At 41.5% G+C, this 12,476-nt stretch overlaps 1 protein-coding gene across 1 annotated transcript; it reads right to left on the bottom strand.

Moving 5' to 3' along the window:
- Window positions 1–357: 357 nt before the first annotated feature.
- On the bottom strand, window positions 358–5,310 carry LOC132461142 (uncharacterized). The gene is made up of 3 exons (XM_060056188.1): window positions 5,046–5,310; window positions 461–4,762; window positions 358–377 (listed from the first exon to the last, which is right to left on the bottom strand). The coding sequence occupies exons 2-3, from the start codon at window positions 4,608–4,610 to the stop codon at window positions 358–360; spliced, it is 4,170 nt and encodes a 1,389-aa protein (XP_059912171.1). The 5' UTR covers window positions 4,611–4,762; window positions 5,046–5,310.
- Window positions 5,311–12,476: the final 7,166 nt, after the last annotated feature.

The following is a 12,476-nucleotide window of genomic DNA, read 5'->3' on the forward strand; positions in this document are numbered from 1 at the left end:
ACCTTGACATCTCCACTTGGTAACTCCTTCTGCCAAAGAAAGTCTGGGCCTGTGAACCAGTTAGAGGATACCAGTTGCTCTGCTGTGAGACCTCTTGAGGCGTAGTCTGCTGGATTATCTTCTGAAGCCACATACTTCCATTGTGTAGACTCTGTGCTTTGCTTGATGCGTTCCACACGATTTGCCACAAACACGTGAAATCTTCTGGCTTCATTATTGATGTAACCAAGGACCACTCTTGAATCAGTCCAGAAGACTTCTTGTAGGCATTCTATTTCCAGTTCTTTCTTGAGCATGTCACTGGTGCGGACAGCTACCACTGCTGCTGACAGCTCGAGTCTTGGTATGGTTGTGACCTTAGTAGGAGCGACTCTCGACTTTCCCATTACAAAGGAACAGTGGACTTCACTTGACGTACTCACTGCTCTGAGGTACGAGCACTCTCCATAGCCTGACTCACTGGCATCGGCGAAATGGTGGAGTTCGTAGTGTTGGACCTTGAAGCTTGATGGAACGTAGCATCTTGGAATCTTCACCTCGGCTAGATTTCGCAGGTCTTGAAGCCAGCTTTCCCACAGAGGTCGTAGGTCATCAGGTAAGGTGTCATCCCAACTGAGCTTGTCACGACACATCTGCTGCAGGATCTGCTTTCCCAACAAGATGAACGGTGCCACAAATCCAAGAGGGTCGTAGACTGAAGCGACTGTGGACAGGACTCCTCTTCGAGTAAGTGGATTCTCCTTGACGATTACTCTGAACTGGAACTCATCAGAATCCACGCACCACTGCACACCGAGTGCTCTTTCCATGTGCAGTTCACCCATTGCCATGTCCTTGTCTTTGGCAGCTGCAGCACATTCTTCTTTTGGGATTGCGTCTAGGACCTTCTTGCTGTTAGAGATAAACTTATGCAGCCGGAGTTTGCCTGTGCTGCAAAGTTCTCTTGCTTCTTTCACCAGTTGGATCGCTTGGTCTTCGGATGCTACACTTGACAATCCATCATCCACGTAGAAGTTCCGTTGAATGAACTTTATGGTGTCGTCACTAAAGTTTCCTTGTCCTTCAGCAGCGACATGCTTCAGCCCATAGTTGGCACAGCCAGGTGACGATGCTGCACCAAACAAGTGGACTTTCATCCGATAGATGGAAGGTTGGCTTTCGAGATCTCCATTGTCCCACCAAAGGAACCGCAGGTAATCTTGGTCTTCTGCCTTAACATGGAACTGGTGAAACATGCGTTCGATGTCACACATGATTGCCACAGGACCTCTTCGGAAGCGATACAGAACTCCCACCAAGGTGTTTGTCAACTCAGGACCCGTCAGGAGGTGGTCGTTCAAGGACGTTCCTTGGTACTTGGCGGAGCAATCGAAGACAACACGTATCTTCCCAGGCTTTTGTGGATGATACACCCCATGATGCGGAATGTACCAAGCAGGAGCTTTGTGGATGTCTTCCTCCGGGACCCTTTCTGCATCTCCGCGTCTTATGGTCTCATCCATGAAGGTCTTGTAGTCTTTGTAGTACTGGTCGTTTCTTCTCAGCCTTCTTTCTAGGCACCTGAGACGATGGATAGCACAGATCTTATTATCAGGTAAGTTAGGTCTTTCTTTCTTGAATGGCAGCGGCATTTCGTAATGACCGTCGCTCTTTAACTTGATGCTCTTTTCCATTTTTGACAGGAACCTTAGATCTTCTTGAGAGATGGGGCTGGTTTCCGACTCTCTTTCAACGAAGTCAGACTCCAGCATCTTGATGACATCTGCAGGTAAGAGAACTTCTTTGATCTGTGTCCTACAGACATAGTGCACTTCCTTTGTGAGGTCTGAAGAGGACGGTAGACCTGGCATCACTTGCTTCACCATGACTTGGTGACTTATTCCAATTGCATCTCCATAGTTGAGACACGGGTTGCCATATCCCACTACACTCCAGCCCAAGTCTGTCTTTTGTGCAAACGGCTGGTGTTCCTCACCAGGCACCACTTGTCTTGGAACGAGGGCTTGGGCACAGTTGTAGCCAATTAACAGGCCGACATCACAGCTTTGCTGAGGAGCGATCTCATCTGCAATGTGTTCAAGATGAGGCCATGCTTTCGCCGTATCTGGTGTGGGAATATGGTCTCTGTTTGCAGGGATAAACTCTCTTGAGTAAGTCACTGGAAGAGTGATTATCTTGTCTGAATAAAAACCTCTAACTTGTAGACCAGCTAGCTTCCGACAGGACACGATTGTGTTTCTTGAAGCCAACGTGGAGAGGTTTAGCTGAACTGGTTCACTCCTAGCATTGAGAGCCTTCGCTGTCTCGTCGAGGATAAAGGTTGTGTCACTTTGTGTATCAAGGAGTGCGTACACCAGAACTTCACGACTTGGTACACTTGTAGATGACACCCACACTGGAATTATTGTGGAGGTATGCGTGTCTCCAACATTCTGGATGACTCTAAGTGCCGTCGCCTCACGTGATGGTCTCTCTGACTGGTCTTGTGACTGTTCATTCTTCCTTTCTTTGTACTCTTCTTTGTCTTTGTCACTGTACCTTGCTCTGTCAGATCTTGTAGACATCCTTTCTTCCTTGGTGCGATCGTCATGAAGACAAGTTGGGTGTCTTCTCTCACAGGTGTCGCAGCTGTCTCTTTCTCTACAATCTCTAGATCGGTGGCCAAATTTGAGACAGCCAAAACACAATTTATTTTCTTGAACAAACTTGATTCGCTCCAAGATTGTCCTTTGCATAAACTTGTAACACCTTTGTAGACTGTGTCCTGCCTTCTCACAGAAGACACAGCTTGTGACGACGGCTTTCTCATCTGAGGTGGTTGCTAACACCTTTGCTCCAGGACCTCCGCTCTTTACACACTTGTCTGGAATCCTTTCACTTGGCTTAAGAGCATGAAGAGATGTTATTGGGCTGCAAGCGATTTTAGCTTCACGTGTGAGAAACTTGACAAACTGGCTGAAGCTCGGGAACATGTGAGTGTCTTCTTCTGCTTCTATGACTTTCCTATTCCACCTTGAAGTCACCCAGTCTGGGAGTTTAGAGAGAATTTTCTGGTTCTCGTTGCAATCATTAAGTATTTCAAGACCTCTGATCTGAGACATGGCTGCCTCACAGCAGCGCAGGAAGTCGGCGAGTTCTTGAAGTTCCATACTGCCTTTGGAGCTTATCTTGGGCCACGCGTCGAGCTTCTCTCTGAAGGCCTTGGCGATGAGGAATGGATTGCCGTATCGCTCTTCTAGGATGTCCCATGCTGCATAATATGCTGGCTCTGTGCCAAGTAAAAAGTAGCTCTCTATGGCCCTTTTAGCAGATCCACCCACATACTTGCGTAGATAATATATCTTCTCTTCAGCTGGTATGTTCTTCCTGTCAACGAGCGTCTGAAAGGACACTTTCCAGTCGTTGAATCGGAGTGGGTCACCACTGAACACTGTAGGTTCAGGTAGAGGAATGCGACTCGCACTGATGGCTTCTGCGAGCGCTTTGACGAGAGCTGTTGTGCCATCTTCATATTTGTTTTCTTGCCTTGCTTGTGCTACAGCTGGTGGTGTAGAATGGTGCCGCAGTGGGCTAGTTTGAGGCTTGACTTCTTCTTTCTTCACAGAGACACGATGGAGAAGAACATTTATAGTTTGAGGCTTGACTTCCTCTTCTTTCTTCACAGAGCCACAATGGAGAAGATAATTTATTTCTTCATCTGAGCCGTCGCCCTTAGTTGCCGGACATGAATGTATACTCTGGTCATATACTTGCTGTCGTGCCTCGGCAGCCTTTAGCTTCTTAATAGTCTCCAATCGATCTAGTTCTCTGCGCTTGGCTTCTAGCACTCTTTGTCTCTCTGCATTTTCAGCCTCTTGTTTGGCTTTTAGCTGAGCGGCTTCAACTTCCAGTCTCTGAAGCTCTTTAATATAATGCTCTTGCTCCAGCTGTACTTCTAAGGTGGCTTTGTTGGCAGCAACCTCAGCAGCTGCACTCTTCCTGCTTGCAGAGGAGCACTTAGTGTGGCGAGAGCTAGTGCCTGTCCTTCCTGAGGCTACAGACATTACCTCTTCAATGACTCGATGTTCTTCATGTCTTTGACTTGTAGTATGCCTATGGGCTGTAGCTTCCTCCCTTGCATCTATAAGGTCCATTGCATCCTTAACCATCTTCTTTGTTACTGTTTCACAGGTGTCGATTTTGCGACGTGTGTTAAGGTCAGGAACCTCAAGGCGTTTCCAATCGTCATAAACGTCATTTAGACTCCTAGAGGTATTGCGTACTTTAGTAATTTGTCCATCTAGCAGGTCGTCTGAGCACTTTCCACTCAGCGCTTGCTTGGCTTCTTTAGTGGCATCCTTCCACTTCTCATAGCACACACTGAACCGATGTGCAACCTTTATTACTTGCTCATCATGCTGTTCTTGACCCTTTTCCGTCATTCTGCGGACTCTTTGGCCTAATGGTGGCTCTTCTGAGGAAGCGGGGTTGTCCACTATGATGCCTTCAGTCGCTTGTGGCTGCACGGTTGAGCTGTGCTCGTGCACACACTCTGTCTTGTCAGGTGCGTGTGACTCCATGTCTGGGAAATGTACATCTGCAATTGTGTGCTCTTCGCCATTTCGGGACATCTTACTTGCCTTACTGTTGTCATTCACTGCTCTTTGGTGCTGTCTTCGTGAGCAGCTAAGTTTTCACTATAATTCCCTCAGTACAAACGACAGCAACGAGTTTCCTTTTTGTTTACTGGCAGGATTTATTTGGTTCATCCAGACCGTGAAAACTGTAATCAAAAAACATAATACACAAATACAATAATCACTAGTCAAAATAATAACAAGCCATACAGTAATATCCCAACATTGTCCTGGTAATGTCGTCACTTTCAATTAGGCTACTGTATACACAATACACTTTGGTTACATATAATACAACAAAACACAAAGACCAATCTAACTAAGCCCAACATGTGTTAGCCCTTAACGGTGTTAGCCCTTAGCTGTATAAAAACAATTTAATACAAACAAGAACAGAAAACACACACAAAAAACGTCAGCAAAACATACCTTAGTAGCTGCATTGCAAGAGGAAAGTTGTGTAGCTTGGCATTACTCTGTAGGATTGTTTATCTTGATGCTAAGAGCTATTTTGCAGATGCATCAGCACTGAAAAACATGTACTAAATCAGCGGACTTTTTTGATGAATGTTACGCTAAAGTATGTCCTGACGGAAACGGGCGATACAAAAACAAAGGTTCCGCCTTAGAGAACTTTGGTTCCTACCAAAATAAATAACTCAGAAATACCGCGCTGACTGACACAGAGGCAGTTACATGCTATATACCTGGCATTTATTCAGTTCATGTTCTTCTGAGTGCGCAAGAACGGTGCCAATTATTGTCGTGTTTGCATTGTAGGCTAATGCACAACTTTGCCTCTGCCTGTTATAAAATAACGTGCATCCCAACAACTTTAGCCAATGCAGGCTCCTATTGCTTTACCAGTTTTTAAAGTGTGTGCGTGTGTGGGTTTTTGTGTGTGTGTGTGTGTGTGTGTGTGTGTGTGTGTGTGTGTGTGTGTGTGTGTGTGTGTGTGTGTGTGTGTGTGTGTGTGTGTGTGTGCGTGTGTGTGTGTGTGCGTGTGTGTTGTCATGTAGGCTATAGATATAGATGGATTGTCTTGGCTTGCTTGCATCCATGAAATATTGTAATGTTATGGCCTAGCTAGCTACTGCATATCGAGAACAATCTGGGGATGACGGCATCGCCGAATATTGACGGGTTTCTCAATATATAGCCTAACATTTACAAATATATCACTGTACTAGACACAAATGTATTTTCCACTAGCTAGTGGTGGTCATAACATTGTAGTGAAACTAGTAAAGACAACACAGCTTTATGTTACGGCGAAACATGGAGGCACTGCAGCTTTGGTGCGTTCGAGTATTCTCTGCGAACCGACTCGGATCTCGGATCTGATGCCACGCCCACACTTCAAGCGTTTTATTATTTCGCTCGGTCGTTGGAGGAAAACATGGACGCCACCCGGAAAGCTGTTGTCGCGGTAGCATTGGCAGAGGACCAGGCGATCCAATATAAGTAGGCTATAGGCCATAGTCAAGTCAAGTCAAGTTTATTTATATAGCACATTTAAAACAACAGTAGTTGACCAAAGTGCTGTACACAAATACAATATATTTGTGTACATAGGCAGAGATACGGACGCAGTAAGGTATTGCACTGTTGCATGTTGTAAATTACTTTAGACTGAATCTTGATTTTTTTGTGTTCTGATGGGAACCAAGCGGCCGCAGAACATGTTCAGTTATTAAAGATACGTGCACACCTGTTGGTGATTTGTAAAGTCTGCTGCTTCTATTGTTTTAGTCCTCGTGTTTTTTGTGTACATGTAAGGGACTATTTTTCTGTCTCTTTTGTTAATGAAGCATAATTGCAATAAACAAGTCAGTGGATCCAACTGAATGTTCTCGTGTGTTCAGCCGATGATTTCTCGTTTTATTAGTGAATAATGCTTCCATAAGTGCCTTAAGAATTGAATTGAATTGAATTGAAAAAGTTTTTATTTCAAACAAGTAAATAATAATAAAAAATAATAATAAACAATCAAATAAATGAAACAAGTGGACAGTTACAATAAAGTAATGTTTACACACAATGAAAACCACAAAAGAAGAAACTGTCTTACACTTGCTTTACCTGTTGGAAAAGGGGTGAGAAGAAGAAAACTTATTTAATCTCACCCCTTCTTCCTAATTTATTAATCTATAATGATTAGCTTCCTTATATAATAATCATCAAAAAATAATTGTATATTAATATACATTAGTTTAAATAATTGTATATTAATATACATTAGTTTACAATATGATACAATTCATTACTACCTGCGTATTTATCTAATAATATTGTCAAGTTATCTTTTAATAATATCTAATTAAACATTCAATATTCTAAAGTGATTGTCCAATATATACATACATGAAAACATATACACTATGTTAGACACCTTCTTCATCCCTGTACCTTGTAAAAATCAATTCTTTGTATTTTATTTTAAACTGATGAATGTTTGGACATTCCTTGATCTCCCCACTCAAACTGTTCCACAGTCTTACACCACATATTGAAATACAAAACATTTTCCTGGTCGTACGGACGCTGTTCACTTTGAAATTTAATTTTCCCCTTAAATTATAACCCCCCTCACGATCACTGAATAATTTTTGTATGTTTATGGGTAATATGTTGATTTTAGCCTTAAACATTATCTGTGTGGTTTGAAATTCCACCAGATCTGTGAATTTTAATAATTTTGACCATATGAATAGTGGGTTAGTGTGATCCAGATATCTCACATTGTGAAAAATGTGAATGGCTTTTTTTTGGAGAATAGTAAGTGAATGTAATGAAGTTTTGTACGTGTTGCCCCAGACTTCCGTACAGTAATTGAGGTATGGTAAGACTAGTGAACAGTAGAGAATACGGAGTGATTTTTGATCTAGAACCAATTTTACTTTGTTTAATACATAAATGCTTCTTGATAGTTTTGATTGTACGTGTGTAATGTGTGATTTCCAACTGAATCGTTAGTCGATTATAATCCCAAGAAATTTATTTTCGTAAACTCTTTCAATTTCAACTCCATTTATATTTATATGTATTTCTGTGTTTTTTCTGCAGTTACCAAATAACATTAATTTTGTTTTGCTTAAGTTTAATGATAGTTTGTTTGTATCAAACCATGTTTTTATTTTGCTCATTTCCTTAGTGATGATTTTTTCTAGTTGTTTTAAATTCTCCCCAGAACAGAAAATATTGGTGTCATCAGCAAACAAAACCAACCTCAAGACATTTGAAACATTACAAATATCATTAATATACAATATGAACAGTTTAGGACCCAACACTGACCCCTGAGGGACGCCACAAGCAATGTCCAAACATGTTGAAGAACAATTCCCCAACTTCACAAACTGCTGTCTTTTGCTCAAATAGCTTTTAACCCAATCCAATACTATCCCCCTTATTCCATACCTTTCCAATTTATCAAATAAAATGTCATGATTGATTGTATCGAAAGCTTTTCTGATATCAATAAATACCCCTACTGCATATTTTTTCTGTTCAATGGCGTTTGTTATTTCCTCAACTGATTCTATTACTGCAAGTGATGTTGATCTGTTGGTTCTGAATCCATATTGACTGTCATTAATTAATTTGTGCTTTTCTAAGAATGTATCTAGTCTATTATTGCAGATTTTTTCTAATATTTTTGAGAACTGTGGAAGTAGCGAGACTGGTCTGTAGTTTGTGAAGTGATGCTTGTTCCCAGTTTTGTACAGTGGTATAACTTTAGCTGTTTTCATTTTGTTTGGAAATTTACCAGTTTGAAATGATAAATTACAGATAAACGTCAATGGTTTTGAAATCCCCTCAATGACTTTCTTGACCAATGTCATGTCGAGGTCATTAAGATCAGTAGACTTTTTGTTTTTAAATTTTGTAACAATATCCAATATTTCTTTCTCCTCTACTGCTTTGAGAAACATTGAGTAGGGATTTCTCTCCAATAATGTACTATAATCTTCACCAGATGTCCCAGGATCAGGATTTTTTTCTGCCAGTTCAGGTCCAACATTTACAAAGAATTGATTAAAACTGTTAGCTACGTCATCCATATTATAATTTGCATTATCCTTATCAATAAAATACTTAGGATAACTTATTTGCCTAGGGCTATTTCTTATAATACTGTTTAGTATATTCCATATTCCTTTAATATTGTTCTTGTTATCATTTAATATTTTCTTATAGTATTCTTTCTTGCTTGTTCTTATAATATTAATTAATTTATTTTTATATATTTTATATTTATTCTCTTCATCTTTAGTTCTGTGTCTTAGGAAATCTCTGTAAAGTGTGTTTTTCTTTTTACAGGCATTTCGTAATCCCTTTGTGATCCATGGACATTTGGTATATTTTAGTTGTATAATGTATGCTTGAATTGGACAGTTTTTATCATATAATGACCTAAATATTCGTAGAAAATTTTCGTATACACAGTCAATGTCATTTGCTTGGTGTATTATTTCCCAGTTCTGAGCCACTAAGTCGTTTTTTAGGGCGTTGATGGATTCTTCTGACTTTACTCGTTTGTTTATCTAGCTTATTCTTGTAATTGCAGTCATAGATTGTAAAGACTGGCAAGTGGTCACTAATATCATTAATCAATAATCCACTTATTGTGTTGTTTTCGATTTCATTTGTGAATATATTATCAATCAAAGTGGCACAGTGGGATGTAATTCTACTGGGTCTGATGATTTTCGGAATTAGGCTCATACTGTACATTGTATTGACAAATTCCTCTGTAATGTTGTGTTTGTTAGGATTTAACAGGTCGATATTGAAATCTCCACAGATAAAAACTATTTTGCTATTTATTTGAGAAAACATGCCCTCTATCCATTCATTAAATATTTCAATGCTAGACCCAGGAGCCCTATATATACAGCTAATTATGACATTTTTGTGTTTTTCTTTACAGATTTCAATTGTTATACATTCCAGTAAGTTATCAACCATAGTTGTCATACAATCATATACCCTAAAGTTTAACGACACATCCACATATATTGCTACTCCTCCTCCACCCTTGTTTTTTCTATTATTATACCTGAGTTCATAACCATTTAGTTCGAAGTCTATCCCTTTGTCCGTGTTGATCCATGTTTCAGATATGGCAATTATGTTGAATGGTTGTGTGAATTTATTTACATATTCCTTGATATTATTGAAATTTGCATACATACTCCTGCTATTAAAGTGTATAATTGATAGTTTGCCCTTTGATGTAATGTCCCGGTTATACTGGTCATCTGTGTAGTAGCAGCATTTGTTGTCATTGTTAATATTCGAGAAGAAATTATTGTCCGGGTCTATGTCATGTTCCAAATCCTGTAGATTGTGATCGGAGTACTCACATGTTTTTAAATCCAGTTGGTCTTGCTCAATTATCCTCTGATATATTTCGGTGTTAATTCCAGGTGTATTTGACTGCATTCCGTCAGTGTGTGTCATGATTGTGTGTGTGTCTGCATGTTACCTCATATTCCAATTGTTGATTATTGGTATTTGACCAGCTCTGCGACATCTCTAATTACCAGCACTTTAGCTTCCTCCGGTGGCCCGTTGAGTTTGATGAAAATCTTGCAGTTTGTGGTCCAGGTGTTTTGTATTTTTTTCTGTTTCTTGAGGTAGCGTGCGTTTTTGGCTATTTCGGCGTTGCGTTTGGTGAGATGCTCGTTTAGGTATACATCCGAATAATTATTGATGGAACAACAAATGTTTTTCTGATATTATTCTTGGACCTCCTCCCTGGGTTTTGGTTGGGGGGGGGGGTGCCTCAGTGTCTCTGTGTCGGTTGTAGAAAGAAACCACAGACAGACGGCCGGATACACACTCTGTCTCTCCATCCCCGTCTCCTTCTCGTCTCCTTCTCGTCTCTCTCTCTCTCTCTCTCTCTCTCTCTCTCGCTCGCTCCCTCTCTCTCTCTCTCTCTCTCTCTCTCTCTCTCTCTCTCTCTCTCTCTCTCTCTCTCTCTCTCTCTCTCTCTCTCTCTCTCTCTCTCCCCCCGTCTCTATTATTGTGCAATTGTTCAGTTAAAAGCTGTAGAGAAAACACAATGAGAAAGACTACATGTCTCGTATGTGCCGTCATGCTCCCTGCGACTGGCGTGGACAAGACGAACAATCTCCCCACCGGCATAACTGAAACTCTCCACATGCCCAAACTTACAATGGTTTTCACCTCTTTGGATGCTTTTATCCTCCCCTTGGAAAAAACCGAACATTATCAAACTTCTTCACGAAAATGTTTAGTTTTCTTTGCATGAAAAATTATCATTTCAATCCACAAACAAATTATGTGTAACCTTTTCATTTTCTTCGATCTCATAGGTCCCATGGGCTCTACCGGAAGGGGCGTGACTTCGCCACTCTGTAGGTCCATGACTAGCCCTAGGCTAACGTCTTGCCTAACACTTTACCCGGGATAACGTCAAACTGTTGCCGTGTTAACGGGACTAAACACCAACCGCCGCAGTGTGGGCAGCTGGGGCTGGGGGAGGGCTGCGGGGGGACGGGGCGCGCCACCCCTCCTCGTCCCAGCCGCTGGCGTGGCCGTCGACGGGCCAGACGTCGGAGGGTGGCGGAGGACGGGGTCCCCGAACGGCGCTCCAACGGCCCCCTACAACGGAACCCGGTGGGGGCCCCGAAGGAGGTGGTCCCCGACCACACCCCCAGGGCTCCTGCTGACTCTGGGGTCTGGTGGATGAGGGCCTTCGCTAAGGATTCTGGGGGTGCTACTGTTCTAGGGGGTGGGACCGTTTCGGGGCCCTCCTTGGTCATTAGTGGTTGGTAAACTTATCAGGGTTCATGGGTTGGGGTTTATCGATGTCGGGGTGTGTTGGTGACTCTTGTGTTCATGTTGTGTTCATTGCACCATTACTGACAGTGTTAGTGTGGTTGAATGGTGGCGTGTGTTTAGTGTGTACCGTGCTGGTGTTATTAAAGGCAGCTCCGTGGTCGAGCGGTGTGTGGGGCGCGGAGCTGCGGCCGACTGCTAAACCTGGGCTCCCGTCTCGTCCTTCACCCGCTGCTCGCCACAATATGATTGTTGAAGTTAAACGGATTGAATTATGATACATTATTGTCTAGTGGGCTCATATTTAAAAGGATTATGGTGGGATGATATTATTTAAATTAGAAGTAAATATTATGTATTTATAATACAATAATATTATAATTAGAACTACGTTTAAGTAAAAAATAACCTGAATAACATTAAGAATGATGAACAGTGGGAGAATTTATTTTACACTTTGATTAATTTAAGGGAAATAAGGCAATCATTAAAAAAACATTGTAAAACAACCTTTTTCTGGTTTCTTGATGGTTTTTCACCTTGCTAACAACTGAATTACTTACAACTGACCATCTATTGAGGCTTCAATAAAAGAAGATAAAGCTGAAACAGTTTGTTTATTGAGTGAAACCCAGAAGGAACTCTGAGTGGATGCACCAATCTCGTTCAACTGGAGAATGCAGAAAAAAGGGAAAGAATAAAGTGCCAACACAATGATTAACCTTCTGAACCTTCCACCCCTCTACTGATGAAGACCTCCCTGGGTACTGTACGTCTGCAGAGGAACCTGAAGATCAAGAAATCCCACCGCTCTGAAAGCATGACCATAAATGGGCTTCCTCGTGCCGGCTGACATCACAACCAGATCTGCGAGGACAGGCCCACAGAACAAGACCATACCAAATATTTAATATTATACATTTAAAACCTTCATTAACCAAGATGGCCAACATCCAGACTAATAATAATAATCATATCAAGAATAAAAACAGCATGCCTACATTCTACACCAAGTACCCCTTAAAGTCACACAAGAACACTTAAATCAGG

Source organism: Gadus macrocephalus, chromosome 7, assembly GCF_031168955.1.
Source record: "Gadus macrocephalus chromosome 7, ASM3116895v1".
NCBI classification, from domain to species: domain Eukaryota; kingdom Metazoa; phylum Chordata; class Actinopteri; order Gadiformes; family Gadidae; genus Gadus; species Gadus macrocephalus.